Genomic DNA, 27,744 nt, shown 5'->3' on the forward strand with positions numbered 1-27,744 from the left:
GAAGTATCTCTACACACGGCTGCCACTTCCTTACCATTTATTGCTTCCTTGAAACCTGGTAATCTGGTTTATGAAGCCTGTCCACCTGTCTATCCTTCATCAAGCTATTGAAATTTCCCTCTCAGAGGGCACTGGTGACTTCACATCCATATCAAAAGCCCTTTCCCTTATTTCCCCCGGATTCTGTATTCTTCTCAGCTTTTGTTTAACAGCCATTTCTTCTTGAAATTCTCCTTTCCCTGGGCACTTTCCAAGATCACAGAATTTGAGAGCTGAGAGGGAACTCAGCAGTCATCCAGTTTAACTCCAACCCCAAAGGAATTTCCATCACAAAGCAGCCTATCAGTGGTAGTCCAGCCTCTCTGTTCCAAGGCTTCCCATGAAGGGAAACCCACAGCATCTTGAGGAAGCCTGCTCGGCTTTATGGACAGCTCTAGCTGTTAGAATGTTTTTCTTTGTCATCAAGGTAAGAATTTATCACTTTGCAGTTTTCACCCAGCACTCTTGGTTTTGTCCTTGGGAGACAAATAGAAAAGTCAAAATTCTTTACCTCTCTAACCAAAACTTCTTTGGCTCTTTACTTAGCTCCTTTCTCTGCTTACCCTGTTCTCCTTTCCTTTTTAATCTCTCTTTTTTGTTGTTGTTCAGTTGTTTCAGTCATGTCCAGCTCTTCATGACCTCATTTGGGGATTTCTTAACAGAGATACTAGAGTGGTTTGCCATTTTCTTTTTGAGCTCATTTTTATAGATGAGGAAACCAAGGTAGAGTTAAGTGACTTATCCAAGGTCACACACCTAGGAAGTGTCTGAGGCTGGATTTGAACTCCTGAAGATGAGCATTGTTAATTCTGAGCCCAGTACTCCGTCCACTGTGCCACCTGACTGCCCACTTTTACCTCTACCTCACTCCTTTGGAGAAGTAATTTCCATGGCTTCAACCTCTGGGTCAAAGATGTCCATCTCTACAGCTCCAGCCATGATCTCTTTTCTATAATCCAGTCTCTCTGTGCTTGTCCCAATCTCCTCCAGCTCCAGACACAAAATATTGTAAATTATGATATCGATAATGATAATGACAGGTGATGAAGGGGATGATGATGACAGCAATTTTTAGTTGACTACAGAAAATGTCCATCTAAGTATCCTGTCATTGTTCCACAGTTAACATGTTCCAATCTAAGTTTATAGGCATAAAAACATCCCTGGTTTCCCAGAACAATACTGGTGTCCCTTTACAATCTCCTCATGTATATCACTGGTATGATTGCTCCTCCAGTTCCTCATGAGTAAAATCTTGGGTTCTTCCTTAGCCCTTCCTTATCCTACTCCCACCAGAGTCATGGAAAGAGCAGCCAGGTACAGGGATTAAGAATGGAATGGGGAACCTGTCTCTTGCCAATCAGGATAAAAATATTGGAGCAAAGTAGAGTGCATAGATAGCAGTTAGAGGCAGATGGGACCTTTAAGAATATTTTGTCCAACCTCTTAGTTGAATAGATAGGAAACTGAGACTCAGAGAGATGAAATGATTTGCCCAAGGTCATGCAGGTACTAAGTGGCAAAGCCCCCATCTATAAGAAGGCAGATGAGAAATGGGACTGACAGATTATGAGAGAGGAGTATGGCAGGGTAGGGGAAATCTCTCCTGTGCTACTTCTTAAAAGGATTGTAAGCTTCAGAAAACAGGTACTTTTATTTTCTTTTTAACTCCAGTAGTAAAAGCTTAATAGATGCTTGATGACTTGTGCTCAACACTGACAAACCTTACAAAAGTCTGATGTTCTCAGATCTTTCATGGGCCCGTAGCAGAGGCCAAATAAAGATTTGCTGATTGACTTGTTAATTTCTCAAGGGGAATTCAGTGGTTGTGATATTTCCCCTTGGGTCCCACCTACAGGTGTATAATACCCAAGAGGCCTGTCTATGTCCCAAATATCCTGTGCCCCAATGGACCAGCCCAATGCCTTGAATTATGGGAGTTTATGAGGATTTCCAGGACTCAGAAACATGCCCTAGACTCTGGCAGGCAGTGAACAATGGGGTAACTTTTCTCTACCTGTCACAGAAAGCCTGCCCATTTTTCTATTTTTAGGAAAATGGAAATTCCATCCATTAACTGGGAAATAGGCTACTTCTAACTCCAGTTGTGCTACTCTGGGTAGCAAAACTTACCAACTTGAATACATCCATCCATCCACACCACATACCCAAATACATATAGCACATATACCATATCCATGAAATGTAGATATCATATATATATTTATATATACACATATATATATATATATACACATATTCTATCTTCCACATAGTCATCCCACCAAACTCCCCACATCTACAAGCCACACCTATGCATGTACAGTCACCACCCCTACAAATACACCCAACCATATACACAGTCACATCCATCCCTTATACCATAAACACAGATAAATATAGCATGCACGCACATTTGAGACTTCTTTCTCCTCTGTCACACAAGGTCTATACCATATAGAGATAGCATTCCACCCTTCTTACCTGAACCACCACGACTTGGATGGAAACGTGGTCCGGGAGTCGGATCGGGGCTCGAAAATACTGGGACAGAGCCACCAAAAGATGAAGAATTGCCACAAGGCTCTTGGCATGGACAGCTGAAATGAGAGATGATTTGAAACATTAGAGGATTTCTACTCTTAGAATACCAGATTCCTTTGAAGTTGGAAAAGGTCTCAGAGGTCATGCAGTCTAACCAAATTCTGAAAAAGAATCCTCTCTATAAGCTTCCCGAGAAGAGGCCATACAGCTTCCGTTTCAAGTCCTCCGAGCTCAACTTTTCAGGTGAGCCCTCCCGATTCTTTACTTGGAATACCTCTTTAAATTAAAGCATAAATGAAACATTGTTCAATTTAGGAATCATTAGCACAAGATACCATGTTTCGGCCTAGTGATACAAAGCTGAAACAGATCATTCCTTCTGTCAAAGAGCTTCACAATCTAATATGTATGTTGAGAGAAGTGAGTGAGACACAGTCAAGTCAGTCAGTCAGTCAGTCAACAAGCACTTAAGGAGTACCTACTATGTGCCAGGTACTGTGCCAAGTTCTGGGAATACAAAAAGAGGCAAAAGATAGTCCCCTGCTCCCATGGAGCTTACAGCCCAAACAGAGAGACAGCATGCAAACATATACTACACAGAGGCTATATGTGGGAGAGAGAAGAAATTCTTAACAGAAGAAAGCACTAGAATTAAGAGGCGTTAGGAAAGACTTCCTGCAGAATGTCTGTTATTCTGAAGAACCATAGCAAACAAAACATGAATTAGGCCAAGAATGAATATGGAACTCACTAATTAGGTCCCTGTTTGGGGGATCTCAGGCACTGAGGGTCGGAGGATACTCTCTTTATGAAGATAAACATTAGGATGTCACTTTCCCAGACCCCACCCCAGAACTTCTGTCTCTGAGGTTCTGGCTTCCTTCTGAACTGGCCAAGGCTTATCTCTCCTACAGGACTCCAGAATACTTGGAAAGAGGTCTTATTAATATATAGATTTTTTTAAATCTAATTTTTTTCAATTAGAAAACTATTTTCTCTCCCTCTTACCCTAGCCTCATTGGGAAAAAATCAAGCATAGTCAAACAAAACCAACTTCTACATTGGCCATGTCCAAAAATATGTGTCTCATTCTATACCTTAGGTCTGTCATCTCTCTGTCCAAGTAGCTGCATCGTTATCTGTTCCCTTGGATTGTGTTTGTTTACTGCATTGATCAGAGTTCTTCTGTCTTTCAAAGTTGTTTGTCTCTACAATGCTGTTATGATTACATAAATAATTCTATTGCTTCTATTAATTTTATTCTGCATCAGTTAAGTTTTCTTCAGTTGTTTTCTGTTGTGTCCAAGCACATTTGAGGTTTTCTTGGCAAAGATACTGGAGTGGTTTGCCATTTCCTTCTCCAGCTAATTTTTACAGATGAGGAAATTGAGGCAAATAGGATCAACTCACTTGCCCAGGTTCACACAGTTAGTAAGTATCTGAGGCTAGATTTGAGCCCACAAAGATGAGTCTTACTGACTCCGTGCCTGGCTCTCCATCCACTGTGCCACCTAGTTGTCTCGTGTGAGTCTGTTTGTACAGTGGCAAAGAACAGGACACTGAGTATATTACTGATACCTAAGAAACTTCCATTGCTCTTAGGGCCTTCAGATCCATGAGAATTATGAGCTCTTAGGTAAACATCTCTGGGACCTATGTAGGAGATGGCTGGTATAGAAACTCCTATACCACGTGAAGAGGTTGATGTTAATAACCTTTGTATCATTACATTATAGGGTATCTGACAAGAGGAATTAGAAAAGGAAGGAATCCAAAGCTCTTTAAAGCTCAAGATAGGAAGACCCATCATTCAAGTACTTCAAATATTTCTCCCTTCATGAAGACTTCTCTAATCCCCAATGCTGGAAGTGATCTCTCCCTCTCTAGAGAGTTTGGTCATTTCATGTTCAACCTTCTTGTAACTTGTAACTTTCTCAGCTGGTCCTTAGTTGATAGGTGCCCAGTTCCTCACCAGGGCTATACTTGAAGGCTTTTCTGCTTGGTCAGACGTGCTTGAGCTTGTGTCTTCAAGAACCCAGTGTCACCTTCACACTATGATGAGGCCCCGAAGGAGAGCTTGAATAGAAAAATAACCTTATTCATCAAAAATAAACATCAAGAGCTGCTCAACATCTGTCATTGACCTTTCAAGGGTTAAGTTGCTTTGGGTGCTTCTGGCTTCCAGTTTCAGGAGGGAAGATGGAAGAGGCCAACCCCACTTCAGGTTGCTGAAGGAAGAGATTCTGAGAAGACATCTTAAAGTCTGAAGAAGGCTGGATCCCTCCATCTCTGACCAACTCCACCCTGCCCCTCCTGCAGAGCAGGACATTCCTTTCCATCAATGAGGAGAACGTCCAATACCAATAGGATTTTGGACTGTGGTTACATAATCCAGTGGGAGAGACAGAGAGATACGCAAATATACCACCTTGATGGTCTCTTCTAGCTCTCAATTCTAGGGTTCTACTTGAGAATGGATATTGAGAATGGAAAGGAAAACATAGAGGGCAAGATGCAGTAAGACCTGTTAACTTCTTTGAGGTATGTGTGGGGAAAACAAGGAAAATCATGAATTCCAAGGTTTTAAGCCTGGATATTTGGGAGAACAGTGGTACCATTAACAGAAATAAAGAAGTCAGCGGGAGGAGCTGTTTATGGGATAGGATGAAAAGTAAAGCTTTGAATATGTTGCATTTGTGGTATGGGCAAGAGAACTTTGCAGAACAAATATGCTCCCTTTCTCCCCAAAGTAAAGCAGCAGATTATAATAGAAAGAGCACTGGATTCAGAGTCAGAAGACCTGAGTTTGAATCCCAGCTCTGTCACTTAGGTGCATGATCTTGAACAAGCTATTTCACCAAGGGTGTGCTCAGTTTCTTCTTCTGTTAAATGGGACTGAACTAAGATGATTTCCAAGGTCACTTCCAACTCCAAATCCTATGATCTCCTTTCCTCTTGAAATTACTTTGTGTTTACTTATTTGTATACAAGTTACACCTTGTCACCCCCACCCCTACTCCCCTCTACTAGAGTAAATTCCTCAAAGGCTGGGTTTGTTTGTTTTTGTTTTGGGGTTTGTTTTTTTTTTTTTTTTTGTATCTCTATTACCTACCATAATTCCTTGCACATATTTAGGGGGTGGGATGGAAGGAAGGTCCAGATCTAGAATTTCATCAAAGTAAAAATTCCCTCAGCAAATGCAGTTTAGCAGCTTAGCAACTTAAATTCTTAGAGAGACAACTGAGCCACATAGAGGTTAAGTGATTTGTCCAAGGTTGAAAAACCCGTAGGTTGGAAGGAGGACAGAACTTTGATCTTTGTGACTCCAAGGCTGCCTACAGTGCAGTAGGAGCTTAACACATGTTCTTTGAATCCAATCTAGTGGAATCCTCTGATCTCACAGTACTTTGTCTTCCTTCCATGTGAACTTAATATTAATCAATTTTAGTGCTTCCATTATCTCTCTTACTGGATTATAAAGGCTTTGAGTTGTTTTTTTGGGGTGGGGGGGGCAAGGATTGTCTTTATCTTTGTGTAGTGGATGGAGAATGGGTCTCAGAGTCAAGGCTCAAATCCAGCCTCTCACTCAAAGTGTCTGTGTGTGACCTTAAGCAAATCCTGGGTGCTCTAGACCAGAGGTATTAAACTACCCACAATACTCCTGAGTGTTGACCTTAGTTAGATTAAAATGTAATTGGGAAATATTTAGCAAAATTAATATACAATGGAACATAGATAATGTTATTATGTGGTTTTCTAAGTCAACATAGGTCAGCTAGGTAGGACAGTAGATAAGAGTATAGGTCCTGGGGTCAGAAGGACCTGAGTTTAAATCTGGCCTCAGATACTTCCTGGTTGTATGACCCTGAGCAAGTCACTTAATCCTGTTTGCCTCAGTTTCCTCCTCCATAAAATGAGTTGGAGAAGGAAATGACAACCTACTCCATTATCTTTGCCAAGAAAACCCCAAATGGGGTCACAGAGAGTCAGACACAACTGAAATGATTCAACAATAACAAGTCAATATCCAGCTCATAAGGATCCTTCCTTATATACCATTTCATGGAATTTTTTATTTGAGTTTGACCCCACTGTCCTGGACAGCTCTCTGAGAAGGTACCCATCTGCACTGGTGAAAGGAGTTTTCTTATCTGGGAGTTACCAATATCCTGTCTACATTTTAAGTGACTATTGTTCTGTTTGATGAATCAAAACTGTAATTGAACTTTTACCTGAGCATTGTAATTACGTTTTGTTTAATTGTGGAATTTTTCTTTGTTCTTGAATCCTATAAATTGTAACTCAAAGGTGTTAAAATTTATAAATGTATGATGAATCTCTTTCTCTTTGGATTCTCCCTCCTTCTCTCTCTCCTTCCCTCTCTGTCTCTCCTTCTCTGTGTATGTCTCTGTCTCTTTCTCTCTCTCTCTCCCTCCCTCTCGGTTTCTATCCCTGACTCTATCGGTCTTTATCTCTCTCTGTCTGACTCTTTTCATAGAGATGCTTAGAATTAGAATAAAATGAATAAATCTGCCTCAGGCAAGCTTGTGGCTAAAGCACAGAGTACTAACTTTCTTCCACAGATGGAACCACAGATCTGGTCCCAATCCACAATCCCTATGTATCCCAGCTTCTGGATACAGATACATACTTACAAGAATGAAAATAACATCAATCAACAAGCATTTATGAAGAGCCTACTATGTGCCAAGCACAGTTCTAGACCGTGAGTGTACAAAGAAAATCAGATTAGTCCCTGATTTTAAGAAGTTTACAGTCTAACCACAGCACACACACACACACACACACACACACACACACACCACATACAAACCATATACAAGGTAACTTTGAATGGGAAGGCACTAGCGGCTGGTGCCACTAGGAAAGACCTCATACAGAAAGGTGCTTTAGCGGAGTACTGAAAGAGACCAGGGATTAATTGAAAGAGGTGGAGATGAGGGGGACGTGAATTCCAGGCATGGGAAACATCTTAAAAAAGGCACAGAGATGAAAGATCTTATGTGTGAGCAACAGCAAAAAGGATGGTTTGGCTGGACCTTAGGCTGCATAGAGGATGATGTGTATGGAAGCTGAAAAGGTAGGTTAGGGCCAAGTTGTAATGAGTTTTAAATGCCAGAGTGGTTTATATTTGCTCCCAGAGGTAATAGGAAGCCACTGGAACTTATTGAGTGTATTTGTGTGGGGGGAGTGAGCTGGGGGTGGGGATGACATAGTCAGACGTGCTTTAGGAAATCACTTTGGCAGCTGTGTGGGAGATGAAATGAAGCAGGGAGAGACTTGAGGCACAAAGGCTGATTTGGAGACTATAGCAATAGTGAGAGGTGATATGAGTTAAAGAAGGATGGTGACTGTGTGAGTGGAGAAAGGGGGACACATAGGAGAGATGTTACGGTGGTAGGACCTACAAAATCTGGCAACTGATTGGATGGATGAGGTGAATTAAAATGAAAAGCCAAGGATGATGTCATGGTTGTCCAAATTAGGAGACTAGAAGGATGATAATAACTTCAACAGAAATAGGGAAGTTGGGGGGGGGGGGTCACAGAGAGAAGGAGTCTTGTTTTGGATAAGTTATTAGAGATGCCTGAAGAACATCTTAGTTGGAAAGTCCAACAGACAAGGATGAAGAACTAGAACTTAGGAGTCATCTGTATAGAGATGATAATTAAGCCTATGGATACTGACAAGGTCACAAAGAGAGTGGAGGAATAGCAAAGAAGTTCTGGGATAGACCTCTGACACCATTACAGGGTGTACTATGAATAATGACCCATCCAGCAAAGGAGTCTGAGCAGGAGCAGTTATAAAGGAAGAAGGAGAACCAAGAGAAAAGAATGTCCTAAAAACCCAGAGAGAAGAGCATCCAGGAGGCAATGATGGTTAACAGTGTGAAATGTTTCAGAGAAATCAAGACTAAGAATTTGGCTATTAAGAGATCACCGGTAACTAATAATAGTAATAGTGAAATTGATTAGCAGTTTACAGCTAATAGTGCTCTGCTCATTATAATTCATTTGATTTTTTACAATGACCTTGTGAAATAGGTGCCTGTTATCCCCATTTTACAGATAAGGAAATAGTTGGTTGACTGTTTTCCTTCATTCTTAAACAGGACCAAAATGACATCACTATGTTAGAGTCAGGATACAGTGTACAGATTAAGTCTGATCAGATCAATATGAGCCTGGAAGGCTCTACCACAGGTTGGACACAAATAGTCTACATGAACATTTGGAGCAGAGACAGCTTTAAAAAAGCAAAAAGGTGAGAGTGAAATGACTTGCCCAGTCATACAGCTACAAAGTATATGTGATAAGATTTGAACTCAAGGTCTTCCTGAATTCAATTCCAGTGTTATATCCACTGAACTACCTAGATACTTCCATAACAAGCACAAAAATAATGGAATTTATATCATTTTGAAAATGCTTAGGTATTTGTTAAATCAATAGATGGATAGATCGCTGTAGGATTGAAGCAAGGCATTTCTTCCAGGGGTGTTTTCATTCTCAGATGAAGACAGTAATGTAGACCATATTATTACTTTCAAACCAAAGGAGAGGGGTCCCTAGATGGTCCAGTGGATAGAGTACTGGCACTGGAGGCAGGAGGACATGAGTTCAAATCTGGCCTTGGACACTTAGTAGCTGTGTGACACCAGGCAAGTCACTTAACCCCAATTGCCTCAACAGAAGGAAAAAAAAGAATCCAAACCCAAGGAGAAGATCTTCCACATCTGCAGACTCCCAACCTTCTACCTTATTGCTTCAAGCAGTACCTTTCCATAACTAAGCAGGCCCTGAACTGTCCCTTGTCTTGATTCTTTGCTAATTTATGGAGATATCAAAACAACTTTTTTTTTCTGTATTTTTACCATGAACTTTATCCATTTTTCAGTGTCACTCTGTCTGCTGTATGATAAATGAGTCTACTTTGGCTGAAGCTTTGGTAATAGCTAACAAAAGAAAATGACTCAAACATTCCTCATGAACGTATTTGAGTTCGGTATTATCTCAGCTTTTCAAAGAAGGTTTTGTACGCGCTCTGATCACTTACTTAACATGACCTAAAATATATCAAATGAACTGCAACTGAAAGTCTTAAAATGAAGGATAAGTCACTGACCCTCCTGAGTATCTCGTTTGTCAGCTCTGGTTTCTCCTTTTCAAAGAGGAATACCGTCAGTCAGGCCTAGTCTCACTAACATTCACCAGTTCAAATGCCAGCCTTATTTTTTCCTTAATAGGAAGCTTAAAAACTTTTTCCCAAATAAACAGGTTCACCACTGCAGTGGGATGTTAGCAAAAGGTGCTTAGAAGGTTTGTATAGCAAATGCTTTAATCAACCTCTGGGGTCAGTATCTTAAAACCTCAGTAACTGATGGCCAATTCTACTTTCTAAGTGGAGTAGACTCAGACGTACAAGGATCCAGACCACCAAACAGGCTATCAACTAACCTTATTGCTGTCCTACAATTCAATTCAATTCAATTCAATGAGTATTTATTAAACTCCTACTCTGTGAACCAGAGTTTAAGTTTTGCCTCAAACATACTAACTATGTGACCCTGGGCAAGTCACTTAACCTCTACTTGCCTTACTTTTTTAAACTACAAAAGGAGAACAATAATAGCACCTACCTCACAGGGTTGAAGGCTAAAATGAGATTTAAAGTGCTTTTCAAACTTAAAATGCTCCTTATACCTGCTAGCTATTTTCAGCTATAGAACAGATAGGTGGTAGAGTAGACAGAACACTCGGCCTGGAGTCAGGAAGACTCATCTTCCTGAATTCAAATCTGGCTTCAGATACTTATCAGATGCATGACCCTGGGCAGCTCACTTGGCCCTGTTTGCCTTATTTTCTTATCTGCAAAATGAGCCAAAGAAGGAAATGTCGAACCCCTGCAGTATCTCTGCCAAGAAAACCCCAAATGGGGACACAAAGAATCAGAGATGACTGAAACAACTGAACAACAATTATTAACTTTTGTTATATACCAGGGTAAATCATTATTGAGATCTCTTGGCACGGAGATCTTCTCACCCTCACTGACGTATTCCTGAAGAGCAAGGACTCTGTGTCTGCTCAGAAAGAGGAAACTCTTGTTGGACTGGATACTTGTAGTATTCTCTGGGTAGCTAATACTTGGCTTTGTGTGAAAATCTCTCCCTTGTTAGTGACTCTGCTTATGTCCCCATGAGAGCAAAGACCACAAATGGGGTCCTTAGTGATCTACATATGAGTGATAGAAGGGAATAGGGGCCTTTTCTAAATTAGTCATGGATACAAAGGTAAATAAATAATACTAATGACTATAATAGATAGCATTTATATGGTGCCTTAAGGTTTGCAAACATTATTACATTTGATCCTTACACCAACCCCTGGGAGAAAGGTACTATAGATGAGGAAAGTGAGGTGGACAGGGGTTAAGTGACTTGCTCAAGGTCATACAGCTAGGAAGAATTTGAGGCTGGATTTGACTCCAGTTCTTTCTGACTCCAAGTCTAGTGCTTTATTCATTGTGTTCTAGATGCCTAGAAATAATTCATGCAGAGGAATAGATGCTGATAAGAATTGGCCCTCGATACTTCATGTTAGACTCTTGACTCATTTAGGACACTAACACGTTCCCTTGTTTCCTGATGTATCTACTGGTAAGTGAGGGTGTCTGGGGAAGACCACTGATACAGTCAAACCTCCATAGACAGTTCCTTCTGTCTTCTGCTGCTCCAATTTATCCTGTCTATGTCTTGTTGTACATAATAGTTTACATGTTGTCTCTCCCGTTAGATTAAGAGCCCTTTGAAAGCAGAGACTATGTTTTGCCTTTCTTTGTATTCTCCAAGTTAAGCACAATGCCTGGCACATAGTAGGTACTTAGTAAAAGCTAACTGACTGAGAATTATAGCACACTAAACAAACAGTTAAAAAAAACAACCATGAATGGACAGTAAGACTTGGATGAGAAAAGTGTTGTTTTTTTCCCCAAATTTTCTTGTCATTTCTGAGTTCCTTATGGAACCAAGAGTCAACAATCAATGCCAGCGAAGCGACTGCTCCCAACTTGTCTTTTTCATCTCATTTCCCTATCAGGCAGGAGCAATTTTACTTCTAAAATAGCCTTCACTATTTTATTCCCTTACTCCATGCACTTTAACAGCTCCCAGCTTTCCATCAAATAAAGTTCAAACTTTAGAAGCCACCTAACCCAATCTGAAATGGAGCAGAAATTCCTTCTCTGACATTTTTGATGGGTGTCCAGCCTCTAATTGAAGACTTTCACAAAAGAAAACCTTACCTCACAAGGCAGCCCTACCCTATCTTTTGGACAGGATTAATTGAAAGGGAGTTTTTTCTTATGTCAAGTCTAAATTTGACTTTGTATAAATTTCTACTCATTGATTTTTAGGGCAGCCCCCATATCCCCAATAAACCTTTTTTATTGGATATTGTCTTTTTTAGATAATATCTAATTTATTTTTAATTATGAACTTAATCATTATTGACAAGCACTAACATTTTATCTGAGGTGAACAAAAAAAAATATTGTGCTAGAAATTGTGAGCTTTCATGTCAGTTTCATTGGCTGTCAGGTCACACTGTTAACTCAAAAGCCATGAATACTCCCAAATCTTTTTCACTGTTTTTTACACAGTAGTCAGGCCATGTTTCTTTAATTTTTTATGGTGCCTGCCACACAGGAGCCCCTTAATCGATGCTAGTTGAAGAAAAACCTGGAAAGATTTACATGAACTGATGCAGAGTGAAGCAAGCAGAACCAGGAAGAACGTTATACACAGTAACAGCAACATTTGTGATGTTCATCTTTGATAGACTTAGCTTTTCTCAGTAATACAATGATCTAAAACAATTACAAAAGACTCATGGTGGAAAATGTTATCCACATCCAGAGGAAGAACTAGAGTCTGAATATAGATGGAGTCATACTTTTTTCACTTTTTTTCCTGGTTCTTTTCTTTTGTTCTATTTCTTCTTTCACAACATGTTTGCACATGTATAACCTACTTCAGATTGCTTGCCATCTTGGGGAGTGGGGAGAGAAGGGAAGGAGGGAGAAAAATGTGGAACTCAAATTCTTTCAAAAAATGAATGTTGAAAATTGTCATTACATGTAACTGGAAAAAATAAAATATTATTTTAAAATACTAGTTGACTGACTGACAATTGTAGCAAACTCACCAAGGCAGTCAAAAAAAAGTGTCATAACTAGACAGTGAGACTCTGATGAGAAAATATAATTTATTTCTTGAACCCGAAGTATGACTTTGCATTTATCCCTATTATACTTCCTCTCAGACTGAATTCAATGTTCTATACTAATTCTGACATTCAACATTTTAAAAAATCCTTCTGACTTTGGGCCATTTGAAAATTTGAAAAGCATCCCTTAATCCCTATCTCTTAATCCAAATCACTGATTAAAAATGTTAAACGCACAGAGCCAAGTACAGAGCCCTGGAGTACTCCATTGGAAAATTCCTTCCAAAATTATACAGAGCCATTAAGGACTGTCTGGAGTCCAACTCATTCAACCACTTCTGAATCTACATAACAATATCATTGTCTAGTGTATATTGCACCATCTTATTCACAATAATATAAAGGATAGTCAAACGTGTCACTAGAATGCAGTTATCCCATGAAAACAGCTAATGCGCATGTGGCACTTTCAGGTTTTTAAAGCATTTTATATACACTACATCTTTTGGGCTTCATAGCAACTTTATAAGTTTAGTTTATCCAATAGATCCATGATCTCATTAATTTTTATACTCCCTTGGAACATGTAGGTCACAACTCATTCTGTGCTACTCTTTTCCATGTCTTTGATATTCTCCCCAGAGTTCCCTGTCTTCCCTCCCTCCTCAAATATAACTCTATGTGTCAAGGATCTTTTTCTAGTCATTTAAAGGATCTTGTGGAATATATGGCTTGTTCAGTGGTTATCCTCACTCTCACTATGTGACTGGCCCATCTTCATTTCTGGTCACATAGCTCTTGGTGATGTCTAAATGCCACTTTTTGTACACAAGTCTTTGTTGGTTCTATGCTGGAGTCAACTCATGTCTACCACATGCCTCTCCATTGCCTTTTGAGTAACTTGCTATCTTAATTCTTTGAAGCCTATAGTAATCTATGATTTGGAATCATATAATGTCACTGGAAGAATCATGATGCAAAAAACATGGGCTTTTGCTTCAGGTAGAAAGGTGGGGTCACTACAAACACTGCACACTTTTTCAAAGGCAATTCAGATAGCCAGTCTGTTCTTGCTCAGTTCTTCATGCTCTTCTATATGCAATATCTGTCCATCTTCTGATCATCTATAGGTTTTCTATCTAATTAAAAGTTGGACATTTGGACAATAGACTTCCTTTATTCATTTGGCTTTTCCTCTGTAGATAATTTAGCTCAACTTTCTAGATTGGTTATAGATATCAGCCAAGAGGTTCTGTAGAGGCTCATATCTCAATGCAATCAGCACAATGCCACCTGCACACAGGAAGATCTGGAGTACCTCACCATCCATAGGGAATCTTTCTTTGATTTGGATTCTAGGCTGGATATCCTATGATGTTGGTGAGCAGAAATCATTCTATTTTATGCCTCCCTATTCAGCAGCCTTATGAAAAGGATTATCTCTATTGTTGCATGTTCCATGGAATTTTGCATATGTGTGTCAAGTACCCTGTTGGAGGACAACCTTTCAGGCAATAGTTTGCTCTACCAAAACAAATGGATTTTTTATTGTCAAAAAAAAAAGTATAGCAAGATCTTATACTTTCTACTCCCTTCAGACAGTTTCATGATTTTTTAAAAGTATGGTCTGCTTTAGAATGCTGTTTGTAAACATCTGCTTGTTTCTTTCTCCACTATTCATGAATAAACACATGGGTTAGTAGTTTTTGATATTTTCTTAATCACTTTTGTTTGTTTTTTAAATAGGAAGGGCTGTGGTTTTCTTCCCCTTCAAGCATCTGAAATTCTCTTCTTTCTTGGATAGTTTGAGAATTGATCTGTCAACACTTTCAAAATTGAATCATCTCCAATATGGACACAGAGGAGTATGCTTGGTCGAGTCCAGCTGCCCTTCTTTGCTTACTTTAGTGCCATTTCTACTTCCTCATGTAGCGTATTGATTGGGTGGAGTCCAAAACTCCATTGTTATTGAGGTAGAAATTCATATGTTAGAAAAATCTTTTAAAATCTTTTCAATTTTTCATCTTTTACTCCCCTTGATTCAACTAAAAAGGGAATTAATCTACTATGTGCTGGGGATACAAAGACAAAAAAAAAAGACAAAGATAAAGAAATTATCTTTGAGAAGCTTAAAATGCCCTTGGGATGATTTGGCTTACTTGAGTCTCTCTTGCCTAGCTTTTGGCAAACTTGTTTTTCTTGGTTTTATGAGAGAATATTGCTCATAATCTTCTACTATCATCCTCTAGAAGGTTTTAAACACTAGTTTATATTCCAAACTCATGTTGCTCTTATTAGCTCTGTCCTTCTTTTTACTTGCAAGGACTGTAGAACATGAAAGGATTTTAGAGATCTGTTCTAATCCCCTAATTTTCCAGATCAGGAAAAGGGGGAGGCAAAGGAAGAGGGAAGGAAGGGAATAAAGAAATAAAGGAATAAGAAAAAGGAGGCCAAGAAAGTTTAATTTTACATGTTGGCAGCATAGACTTTTGAATAAAGGTATGACTCCAATCTGGTAATCTAGTCACCATATTTGATTCAGTGTTACCTGGCTTAGGAGGTTTCTAAAAGTCTTTTGGTCTCCTTGTTGTAGCAAATGATTTACTTCACTTAAATTTGTTTAGGAAATGGTATTTGTGTCAATATCTGTTCTTTTATCTGTTTCTCATTTTGCAATGTCAACAGTTTGTTAAATGGATCTGGTTGATGTTCTATCAATTGCAGGCTACATTTCATTTTTATTCATTTCTTCTAAATTGGCATTGATCTTTGCTTTAGCAAATACACTGTCTGAATACGTGCACTGATTCGGAAACAACTCCCAAATCAGTCCATCTCTTGACTGTTAAAATATAATCTAATCCAAAAATGTAATTTAAAATATAATCAGTTTCATGGTTTTATTGATACTATTTGATGCTCGCCATGAAAGAGAGCCTTATCACTCTCTTCTTAAGGAAAGTATTCATAATAGATAGGGGTGGAGCTTCTGAATAGTCTATAAGCATTTGACCCCACTTGTTTCTTACTTCTAAACTTTATTTTACAATTTAAAAAAATCCAATCATCCTCAACGTTCACCTTTGAATTTGTCACCAAGTATTACAGAATGCGTTGATTTTATGTGTATGATTTTATCAAATTCTTCATAGAATTTTCTCTGTCAAAATATTGGTATATAAACTACAATTACTTTCATGGTACTCTTTATAAAAAGTTTTATGGATGCCTTTACATCATATTCATGTCCAGATATGTCCTTTCCCTCTACCTCCATGAAGTGAAATTTCCTTGGCAACAAAGATAAAAAAAAATTCAGCAAAACCAATCAAAATTTTGACTGTGTCTAACGGCATATACAACATTCTATATCTATATTCTATATATAAGTCCTCCATCTCCTCAACAAAGGAAGGGAGATGTTTTTTCTCAACTCTTCTCTAGGGTGAAATCTGGTCATTATAAGTCTTGGTTCTGCTTACTTCACTCTATATCAATTTATATAAATCTTCCCAAACTACTTTGAATTCTCTATAGTTATTTTTCTTAGAGTACAGCAATTTTTCATTCCATTAATTTATCATTTGTTTAGCTATTTCCCATTCAAGTGAGCAAGTACCTATTTTGTTTCTAGTTCTTCACTATCACAAAAATGCTGCAGTTGATACTTTAGTACATTTTGGACTCTTTTTCTGTGTTTGGCATCTCCGGAGCATATATGGCTAGCAGTGGAATCTCTGGGTCAAAGGGTAGGGATATTTTAGTTACTTTTAGAAGTATCACTCTAAATTGTTTTTCCTTATATTTTGATTAATTCATAGTTTCACCTGCAGCCCCTCCAATATTTTCTATTTGTACCTTTTATCTTCTTTGTCAATTTGTCAAGTGGGAGGTGAAAACTTAGTGTTGTCTTGATTTGAGTTTCTTTTATTTGTGTTTTGGCACAATCTTTCATATGGTTGTTTAGATTGTTAATAGTTTCGATTCTTTTTTTTTTTGAGAATTATTTATTTATATTCTTTGATTCATAGTAGTCTTTTTTTTTTTTTTACCAATTCTTATGGTGAGCCTTGTGATATGATTTTATCCCATGAAATGATGTTATATGTTGCCTTTGCTCATGATAATACTAACTCCTTTATTTGACTTTAAGGAGAACCTATATGCCATGCTTCCATTCACCTGCAACTTCATTTTGTCTTCTGGCTTCATATTTTCAGAAGAGACTAATAAATCCCAGAGGTGATATATCTCAGTCTCACCAGTGCCAGTCTCATACCATGTACCCCATGCAATGGTCCTAGAGTTCCAAGAGCCTCCTTCGTCCCACCCCCCAATATAGCCATGAGAAAATCTTTGAAAAATTAGCCACAGCTTATCTCAAGCTTTACTTTTCTTGTCACTGTTCTAACTAGATCGTACCATAGTTGTGTATTCATTCTGTTACCTATATTTACTTCTATCTCCTGTGCATTATTTTACTTTTATATTTTATTTCTTTAGAAAACTTTTGTTATAAATGTAAACCAGAAACAAAAACAAATGTCTAAATAAATATTAAATGGAGGAAAATTTCATATAAAACCTTTAACAGAAAGAATTAACAAACATCAAACAAAAAGAAATGCATTTTGTTCAATGTCCCTTTCCAAGTTAATCTGAGATTGTGCTACTTTTATCTTTTACACTTGGATGAAAAAAATCACAGACTTTATCAAATGAGATAATGGTGCCTATCTTAAAAATCTTCCACATTCTTCAAGGGTCAGTTCCAATGTTTTCTGTTCCAAGAAGTTTCCTTGGTCCATCCCAGCCCAAAATGTTATTTTCCTTCTTTGACTTCTAATATCCTTTTAAACTTTGCCTTTGCCATCTTTTATTTTGACAAACACTGTGTCTTTTTCTTGCTAGGCATGGATGAAATGAAACCATCCCTGCTCCAAGGGGCTTATAGCTTACTAGTGGATATAACATAGACCCAGAGAAGTAAGCACAACGTAAAAACAAGAGTAAACTCAGGATGGAAAAAGCACTATGTACGGGGGAGGGGAAGGTTCAGGAAAAGGCCTTGAGTGAGATATGATGCCTGAGCTGAGCCCTGAAAGAAGCTAAGGATTCCAAGAGAAAGAGGTGAGGAAGAAGAACATTCTAGTCTAGACATTGGGGCCAAAGGCACAGAGTTGGAGATGGAATGTCATGTTCTAGGAGCAACTGGTAGGTCAGTTTTTCTGGAAGGAAGGTGATATAAAAATAAGAATGGAAAGTGGGAACTGCACTGTGGAGTGTTTTAAACCGTAGGCTGAGGATTTTGTATTTTATCTAAGTTTATTCTTTTCTATTTTGTATGCTACTTGCTTGTCTCACATTGCTGGGATTTCACTTTGCTTTCCTCCCTCATCCTTATCTAACTTTCTTTCATTCCTCCCTCCTTCCCTCATTTTCTTTCTTTTTTCTTTCCTTCCCTTCCTTCCTTCTTAATTCTTCCTTTCTATCTCTTTTTCTTTCTTTGTATTTCTTGAATTTCTTTTTTATTCTGAACTTAACAGGCATCAAATAAAATGAGCATTTCCATATACAAAGTAGAACAGAAAAAGATTATGCATGAAACTGTGGATTTTTTTTTACATAAGTTTGTTTTTCCTTTTAAGTGTATCATAAATTCCATATATCACTTACTTTATGTCTGGATCTTATCTCCCTCAGTAGACACAAAAGCTCCCTGAGGACAGGGACTGTGTCATTGTTTCATCTCTGTATCCTTAGATCCAAGCTCAGTGCACTGCACACATGTAATAGATTTAGATACTTAATAAATTCTTGTCAAATTTAATCGTGTTATTTATCTCTGTATCCTCTTTGCCAAACACCAGTTCTTTTATATAGGAAACACTTAATATACATTGTTGAATCAAATTACTGTCAGCCCATCTCCTATTTTCAGAAAGGACCCTTTTCAGCTGAGAGCTCAGCTACCTGGCATCATGCCTTGGTTACCGTGGTTTCTAAGCCAAGGTAGCATGAGGGCTAGGTGGGGAGATGACAGGTGGCCTTTTCATCCCAAGTCCCTGTTTTCAGATGTTAACTTTCCTAGGACATTACACCTGAATGCTATAATGTAAGCATCTCCTTAGCTTGGAGGTAATTTGTTTCTTTTCCAACTCAAACCAGTCTCTTTTTTAGCCCCTTGGAGAGGTCTGATAGTGTTGGAAATGGCTGGACTCCACTGGGTCCACTAAGTATGTGTAGTATTGTATATCCCTGGGGACCATGAAAGGCTTAATGCTTCACATTTTAGGAAACGCTTGAGTTGCAGTTGCTATGAAAACCAGAACTGTGAAATCCCAACCAACAGTTATTAAAAGCTCAGCTACAACTTTGCTCTCTCTCTTCCCCTCCTCTCTTTCCTCCTTTTTTCTTTTGTTTCTCCTGCCTCGTGCCTCTCATTCTTAGAATCACAGGATTTTAAGCTGGAAGAGACCTTAGAAGCAAATAGGGGAACTTTCTCACTTTACAGAATGGGAAACTGAGACCCAGAAAAGTGAAGTGGCTTACCCCAACACACAGGTTTAAGTAAGCAGCAAAACTAAGATTTTAACTCAAGTTTTATGTTTCCAAATTCAGTGCATTTTTTGTGTAACCATTCTCTATCATATTTTTTCTTCTTTTGAAATAGACTTTTATTGTTGTCCTTGGTTTTTACATTACCCAGATTTCTTCTCTGTATCCTTCTCCTCTCCTTGACAGAGAGCTATCTCTCATGACAATGAATTTTTTAATAAAAGAAAATGGGGGGAAAAAAGAAAAAGTGAATTAAATCTGATCATCATGTTGAAAAAAATCTGGCTTGTATTTAGAATCATCACCTTTACTCCATGTAGTACAGAAATTATAGATAGCTTGACTTCTGATTGTTTTCCATCAATAAGTTAGCCCACAAACATTTATTATGTGTCATGGACTAGATCCAGTGATTTCAAGGAATCAGGACAGGTTTTCCTCCTAAGGGAGGAGTAAAACCTTTTTTTCATATGCCATAGACCCCCTCCGGCAGTCTGGTTTGAAGCCCAAAGTTCCCTCCTTAGACTCCTGTTTGTTGCATGTTCATAATTAAAGGAAAAGCTGCATTTCACTTAGATGACAGTGAAAATGAAATGTGATTTTTCCCCCGTGCAAGTTCCCCTGAAATCTATCCACAGATAACTCCAGGTTAAGAACACCTCATCTATCTGAGAAGACTAAGGGTGACACAAGTCACCCCACCTTCCTCACTCCAAAAGACCTGAGTCTTTTACAGCCTGAGTTTGTTGGATGTGCTCTTTTAATAAGTGAATAAAAGAAAAGGCATGTATGAAGTATGTAGCGTACACTATGCACCATGCACTCTGCTAAGTACTACGGATATAAATACAAGTGATGAGATGGTCTCTGGGCATAGATAATACAGGGGAACACCAGTTCTGCATCTGACCATAACACATACAGAAAGAAAAACTCACAGTCGACATTCCACTTGATGCTCCTTGGAGGCAGTTTGAGTGTTTCATTAATTTTTTCCAACACAGTCTGTAGCTTTTGCTTCTGGGCAATCTCAGACTGGGTGACCTCAGCAACATTCAACTTCTCACTTTCGAGTTTCTCTGGAGTCACAAAAGAAGAAAAGGACAGATTTTCCCCTCTATTTATATCACACGCTAAGCAAAGTTCCCTGACCAGATCCCTACAACCACCCTTTTCTGGCTTAGCAAGCTGATATGCATGGGTCAGTTTCTGCCACAGTTTACATCTTGCCTAGCCTGAACTTCAACAGAACTCATCTGTACAACATCCCTGAAAAGTAGGCATCCACTCTTTGCTTGAAAACATCCAGTGAAGGAGGGTCTCCTTCAGGTAGCTCTTTCTCCTGTGGGGCAGCTCTACTGATGAGGAAGTTTTTCTCTTACATTGAACCTCAATCTCTGCCATTTCTTTAACCAATCCTCATCACAAACTGGGGTAGGTCCATAGAAGGCTGACCAGTTGGGTAAATGAACTGGAATTAGGAATGTTTAATATGGAGAAGTGAAGATTCCCAAAGCTCCCAGTAACTGTCTTCAAATAGTTCATGGCTACTATGAGAATGGGGAATTATCCTTGATCAGATTGGCTCCAAAGGGACCAACCGCTGGAGATTTATAGGAATGTAGATTTTGGCTGAATGTAGGGGAAAAATTCCTAAGGATCAAAGTCACACAACAATGGAATGGGAGTGTCTCTGTAGGTAGTGAGCTTCCCATCACTTTCAAGGATACTATGGTGGAAATTCCTGCTTCAGAAGGAGATTTTTTTTTAATATACCAGATGATATTTGAGGTCCTTCCAACTATGAAAGTCTGTAAAGATCCAACCAATTGAATGAATAAGTCAATAGGTGTGTTTTTTGTTCCTGAATCAGACACTTAATTTATGTTTAAATAGCATTGTACAGTTGTAAAATACTTTTATGTACCTTATCTCACTGAACCCTCACAAGAGCTCCATGAGGTAGAGGCAAAACTATTTTACAAATGAATAAACTAAGGCAGAGTCAAGACTCAAACCCTGATCTTTCTGACTTCTTGTCCACAAGTCTTTTCATTATACCAGACTGTCCCTACCCCCAGATCTCCTCAAATCAAATGGACTTTTAAATCAACCTACAGTTGAGTAACTCATTTAACACACATTTTTCTGTTTTGACCAGAAACCCCTGAGGGTCTTTCCCTTCCAGATTGATTTTTTTTTTTTAAACTAGGTAAAAGTGGCCATTTTTTGCTTCATTTCTTACCTAGCTTTAATCACTGGATGGGCATTGCCTCAGACAAACTGAGACCTGGGAAAGACTTTAGTTTAAAAGGGCCAAGGTCTCCCACTGCATCCAGGGCCATATCTAGTTGTTCTGATCTATATCTGGCCATTGGGCAAGATTGGCTCTGGAGGAGAGAATGAGTCTGGTAACTCTGAACAGCCCTGCCTCATTTAAATCCAATTCACTTATAAGTCATGATATCACCTTCCTGATGCCATGGTCCTCTTTGTGACTGAAGGACAAATTGCCTACTGTGTTCAAAGGACTCTTCTAACATTTTGGAGATCACAAAGATAAACCTAGTTCCTGCCCACATGGAGCTCATAATCTTTCTGAGAAGTAAAAAAAAAATAACTAAAATTCAGAACAGAATGTAGAAATACAATCAGAGAGGTAGAATAAGCACCATGGAAGTTCAAATAAGTTCTCTAGCTGGGAAAGATGAAGAAAGCTTCATGACAGAGTCGTAGAATCTCAGAGCTAGGAGGGACCTCAGAGACCACCTTGTCCAACCCCTACTAACTGAGACAACATTCTATAATATACCGGCAGTCCTGATCACCCAACATATGCTTCATGACTTCCAATGATGGGAAATACATATACTCCAAAGCCACCCATTCCACCATGGGGCAGATTTAGCTGGCAGGGAGTTTTTTCTTTATATTGAGCTGAAATCTGCCTCTATATTTTTTACCCATTGTCTAACCCTGATTTGACTCAAGAATCAGCAGTATGTCTTTAATATCTTGTATTAAGAAGAAGAAGGGACCTCAAAGTTTATCTAGTCTAATCCTCCTCAAATGTGGAAACAGACCCACAGAGGTTAAGGGACCTGTCCAAAGTCACACAAGTAGTAAATCATGGTGCTGGAATTTGAACCGAGGACATGTGACTATAAATCCAGTGCTCTTTCCCCTATATTACACTATCTCTGCCCTCCAAGTATTTTCCTCTTACCAAAAAGCTTCTGCAGGACTTGTCCATCATACATATCTTCAGCCAAGTCTTTCACAATTATCCTTTCTCCGACCAGAACATCATTAATCCAATCAATTAATACCTACAAAGGGGTAGGAGAAGGCAGAAGTTAAGAAGTAATTTTCTAAGTTATAATTAAGATATAAGTGATTTTCACATTTTAAGAATAACGGTTAAGAACAGAAAATAAAAATTTTAAAAATTAGGATTAGAGTTAGGACAAAGGAAGCATAGCAGAGAGGGTAGGAAGCTGGCCTCAAAGGCAGGAAGATTTGGGTTCAAGTCTCACCTTTGACACATACTGGCTGAGTAGCTCTGGGCAAGTCTCAACCTCTTAGTGCTCTAGGTGCCTCTATAAGACTATAAATTGCAGAGAAGGTGCCATCTTACATTAGATAGAGTATTTCTTTACTCAGAATTCCCGATAACAGTCAAATCACAATTCCAGTGACTATCCCTATCACCTTTCAAGAAAAATACGGCAAAAGAGTCAATGAGGCCCAGTTGCTGGCATAGTAGCTGTCCATAAGCAGTGTGGGCTTGAAGTATATGTAGATTGCTGGTGCTTTTTGAATGGGAGTCCTAGAATGGGACAAAGGTGGTATTATTTTTTCTACTCTGTAGCAAGACAACTTCTGGCCTTAGTGGTGGTGGAAGGGGTGATGGTGAAATGAACTTCTCCCACTTTCTACCATGTACCTCTTTCCAGCTCTAAACCCTTATTCTTACCCTTGCTTCTTCTATCTCTTATCTCTTCTCTGATACCCTTTATTTTTCTTCTGTTTACTTTCCTCTTCCTTTAACTCCAGTCTGCCAGGAGCCTCCATCAACGCTGTTCACTCTCAGGGTTAAAGTTGCTGACATCTGTTTGTAAGTCTCCTCAGTATTATTTGGGTCGCCAACAGCAGTAGCAAATTGGAAGTAAGATAAGGGAGGCCCATAAAGTGGGTGGTACAAAAACCATGGTGGACTACAAAATGGGGTAGACAGAGCAGTAATTCTCAGAGATTCTCTTATTAATGCAAATTATTTTCACCAGGTTCTTAGCTGTCCTCACTTAACAAGATGATACAGGGAAAAATAATAAGACATAATGACAGTGTAGCCCAGTGGAATAAGCACTGGCTTTGGATTCAGTAAAGTTCAGTTTCAAATCCTGCCTTTGTCACTTACTACCTGTGTGACTTTAGACAAGCCACTTAACTCTGTGGATCTCAGTTTATCTATAAAATGAGGCATTTGGACTGGAAAATCTTCAAAGTCCCTTCTAGCTCTAAATCTATAATCCTATGAACTGGTCTTTTAGAGTAATTTTCTCATATGTAGGGAGAAAAATTTTGTTTAAAAGCCATTTATTTATTTTTTGAATATTTTTATAATGAGAGCTAGACATTTCATAATAATTGCTTTAAAATTCCAATGTTTTCTTACATTTAAAGTTGAACTCAATGACTCAGTCAGACACTAGATTCCTGGTTCCCACTTTGTTACTGAACTAGTCAGGGGGTGGGGGTGACATATTATATGTTCTTCCTCTGACCTACCACCATCTCATTCTTAAGACAAATATGTGTTAGCATCCTGGTATCTTAAAATCTATTTTCTTCCTGGATTGGAAAGACCTTGCCATACATCTGATTAACTTAAAGTCCTTAGCCCAATAAGCTTATACAGATTTAAACACAGGACCACACACAGCTATGTCACAAATATACATATACATATACACACACACACATACATACACACACATATATAACATATTTATGTATATGTTAACAAATGTGTAATTTTCCACTGCTACCAGTAAGGGTTTGCTAGCAGGTCAGGATACCAATTTAGAACTCCTCTGATATAAGAATACCACCCGCTGAATTACCCCAAACTCATTCTGGGTGGTTTCCAAGCTCCTCAGAGGTCTCCTGGACAAGTCCTAATCTAGCATATCCCAGCAGTATAGCTCTCCAAGGTCTGACAGAATCCAAGATACCAGACCCAAACTAAGTTTCCCTCCTGGGCAAGGAGCAGGTTGCTAGAACACCACCACCATGGAGGCAAGGAGTTCTGAAATAAAGGCTGATCAGTGACCCCTTCACTGAATTCAGAGAGTACACAGCATCCTGTGTAATCATGCCCATTTCTGACCCTAGCTTTTTTCCCTTGAGGGACCATCTGAGATGAGCTCAGGTAGGCTACAGGATGAAGAGAGAAAGGCAGCCCTCTTCCATGGAGCCTTCTCAGATCACTGTCCCACAATGAGCTCTCCCTCCATTGTACCCTCATAGGTATAAGCATGCTGGACTTCACCCTCAGCCCTTAGCGCCTATTGCTTCATATTGTTCATTACCTTTTATTTACCCTTTTATGTGCTTATGTCTTCTCTCTTCAACTAGAATGTAAGTTTCTAGAAGACTGGGACCATGTCTTTTTTATCTCTGTGTCCCATATAGTGTCTTTTTTTCTTCCAATTCTTTGATTGCAATGTAAGGAATTCTGGGTATATACTCTTCCTTCACTGTTGCAGGTAAATTATTTGTCTATAACTTAGTCTTAAACACCTTCCCTTGCTTCTTTGTAGAAATGGGTGACCATGAGTAAAGACTATTGCATATAATTTTTGATACATTGATTAGTTTTATGAACCTTTTTTTCCTTTCTTCCTCTTTAAAAAAAAATTCTTTATTGAAATGGATGGATGGCTCTCTTGGAGGGGGTGGCATGAGTGTTCACATTTCATTGTGAAATGTAGGTCATGTAAAAACAAAAAATTTCAATAAAATTGTATTGTGAACTCCCCCGCCCCCCCCCCACACACACATAAAAACAGTATAGTTTGGAGCATGTAGAGGTCATCTGGCTTACCCAAGGCTACTTAGCTACGTGTCAGAGGCAGAACATGAACCCAAGTCCTGCTGACTCCAAGGCTAGACCTCTGTCCCCATCCACACTACTCCTAGGGCGTTACACTTGTTGATTGATTGAGGGACAGAAGAACTTCCCTAGACATAGTCCTACAAAGAGTTGTCCTATGCTATCCTCTTACCTTCATCAGTTCCTGCAGTTTAGGGTCATTTCGTGAATTTGGATCCACCATTGTCCGAACTTCATTCTCCTCTTTGATAAAAGAAAATAAATAATTTAGCGCCAAGTAGGACATCTGCCATGCTGAACTCCTTGAGAGTTTTTCCAATGTTGTACAAAAGACTTACCTAGCATGGTGTCCTCAGGATCCAGCTCAAAAGGGATTGGACTGAGAGGTAAATTGATGGCATTCATCCCTTCTTCCTGAAGGTCAGACACTGGCAAAATTAAAAAGAGAAGTCACCTTTTAGATGGCTGCTTATACTAACAGTTTTTCCCCTTTGAATGCCTTGGTGATTGGTAGATGAAAGGGCTAAAGAGGAGATCCAAGCTGATCTATCATATCATTGAGGGATGAAATGATAATAATGACATTTACTTAGCACTTTAGGACTCTAGGATCAGAGATTTAGAGCTAGAAAAGGCTATAAGGGTCATCCAGTCCGACTGAGGCCCAGAGAAGTTAAGTGATTTGGTTAAGCTAAGTGATTTGTCACACAGCTGCTAAGAGGAAGAAGTCCTCCAAGTTCAGCATTTTTCCCCTCCCCCTGTGCTACTGTATTGCTTCAGATCATTACAACAACCCTGAGAGATAGGTGTCTTTTTACAAAAGGCTCAGAGCCACAAAGTAACTAAGAATTACCCAGCTGATAAGAATGAGAGGGAAGACTTGAATTCAGGCATGTGAATACCAAGTCCAGAAACCTATCCTCCATCATGTTCTCTTTCTAATTCAGAAGTCTTCTAGTCCAAAATCTTCATTATACAGGTTTGTTTTTATGCAGATAAGGAAACTGAGGCCAATAGAGAAGTGACTTACATTTAGCAAGGGCTTAAATGGGAAGGGATCCTAAGGCTTTGATGTTTTTAAATGCATGAAATAAAATACATAGGATTATGAAATAAACCAAAAGTTAGAGAGAATAAAGATGTATTTTTTCCTTGCAAGTTCAGAGATCTGCTTTTCCCTTCTATTTGCCAAGAATTGGGAATAACCTCTGATATAAGTACCTTTGCTATGAGTACATAAGATTGAAAGAAAGGAGAGGGCATTTTTCAATGGGAAAGATTAGGGAACATTTCATAAAGGAGGTGACTTTGAGGCTGGCCCTCAAAGGACAGACAGAATTTCAATACTGAGATATTAGAAAAGTAAAGCAGGTAGAAGGGACAGTACAAAATAAAGAAGGAGCAAAGATGAGCTCACAGAAGAACAAACAATCCGTATTGGCTGGAGGTATAAAAGGTAGTATTATGCAATAAGACTGGAAAGGTACTTTAGAGCTGTGATGGGGAGAATGAATTTCCCAGTCTGCTTGATGAAACCACAGGATGTAATCAGCAGGTATAAAGATAATGAAGCATTAAGGTCTTAAAAGAAATATCAGTCCTGTAGGAGTGAAAAAGTTCTTCGATCAGTTTCTTGATGGAATTATTGGGTAGCTAGCCACTGATTGGCTGAAGGAAAAGCCATGTCCCTGGCAACTTCTAAAAAGCAAGAATCTCTAAGGGGTCTGTAAAGGCAGAAGATAGCTCTGGGATTGCGATCTGGAACTAGAGAACAAGGATTTCTTTTTTAAAAACCAAATATGAGAGAGAGAGAGAGAGAGAGAGAGAGAGAGAGAGAGAGAGAGAGAGAGAGAGAGAGAGAGAGAGAGAGAGAGGTGGAGGGGGGGGGAAGCTGGGGAAGGAAATAAGGATATAATGGAAAAAAAATCAACAGCTTGGTAAAGGAGGCATAAAAAATGCTAAAGAAAATAACAACCTTAAAAAACAGAATAAGCCAAATATTAAAAGAAGCACAGAAATCCTCCTTATAAAGCAGAATTAATCAAGTGGAAAAAGATGTACAAAAATTCACTGAAGAAAAGGACTCTTTAAAAAGTAGAACAGGCCAAATGGAAAAGGTCAAAAATTCACTGAAGAAAATATTTCTTTCTGAATTAGAATTGGGCAAGTGGAAGCTAATGACTCCATGAGACATTGAGAAACAATAAAACAAAATCAAAAGGATGAAAAAATAAA

General features: G+C 38.8%; 2 protein-coding genes across 4 annotated transcripts in view; one reads left to right on the plus strand and one right to left on the minus strand.

Moving 5' to 3' along the window:
- The window catches only part of PARVA (parvin alpha), a 161,397-nt gene that overhangs the window by 38,764 nt on the left and 94,889 nt on the right, over positions 1-27,744 (minus strand). For both annotated transcript variants that reach the window (XM_072619408.1, XM_072619409.1), the window contains exons 2-6: positions 25,848-25,937; positions 25,682-25,752; positions 22,618-22,720; positions 20,330-20,470; positions 2,524-2,639 (exon numbers count right to left, since the gene is read on the minus strand). In XM_072619408.1, coding sequence (XP_072475509.1) covers positions 2,524-2,639; positions 20,330-20,470; positions 22,618-22,720; positions 25,682-25,752; positions 25,848-25,937 — 521 coding nt within the window. The remainder of the gene's footprint in view (positions 1-2,523; positions 2,640-20,329; positions 20,471-22,617; positions 22,721-25,681; positions 25,753-25,847; positions 25,938-27,744) is intronic.
- LOC140510653 (uncharacterized) overlaps positions 4,324-27,744 on the plus strand; it is an 84,646-nt gene continuing 61,225 nt past the window's right edge. For both annotated transcript variants that reach the window (XR_011969320.1, XM_072619410.1), the window contains exon 1: positions 4,324-5,124. The gene's annotated coding sequence lies outside the window, so the exon portion shown is untranslated. The remainder of the gene's footprint in view (positions 5,125-27,744) is intronic.

Source organism: Notamacropus eugenii, chromosome 6 (assembly GCF_028372415.1).
Source record: "Notamacropus eugenii isolate mMacEug1 chromosome 6, mMacEug1.pri_v2, whole genome shotgun sequence".
In the NCBI taxonomy this organism is placed as follows: Eukaryota; Metazoa; Chordata; class Mammalia; order Diprotodontia; family Macropodidae; genus Notamacropus; species Notamacropus eugenii.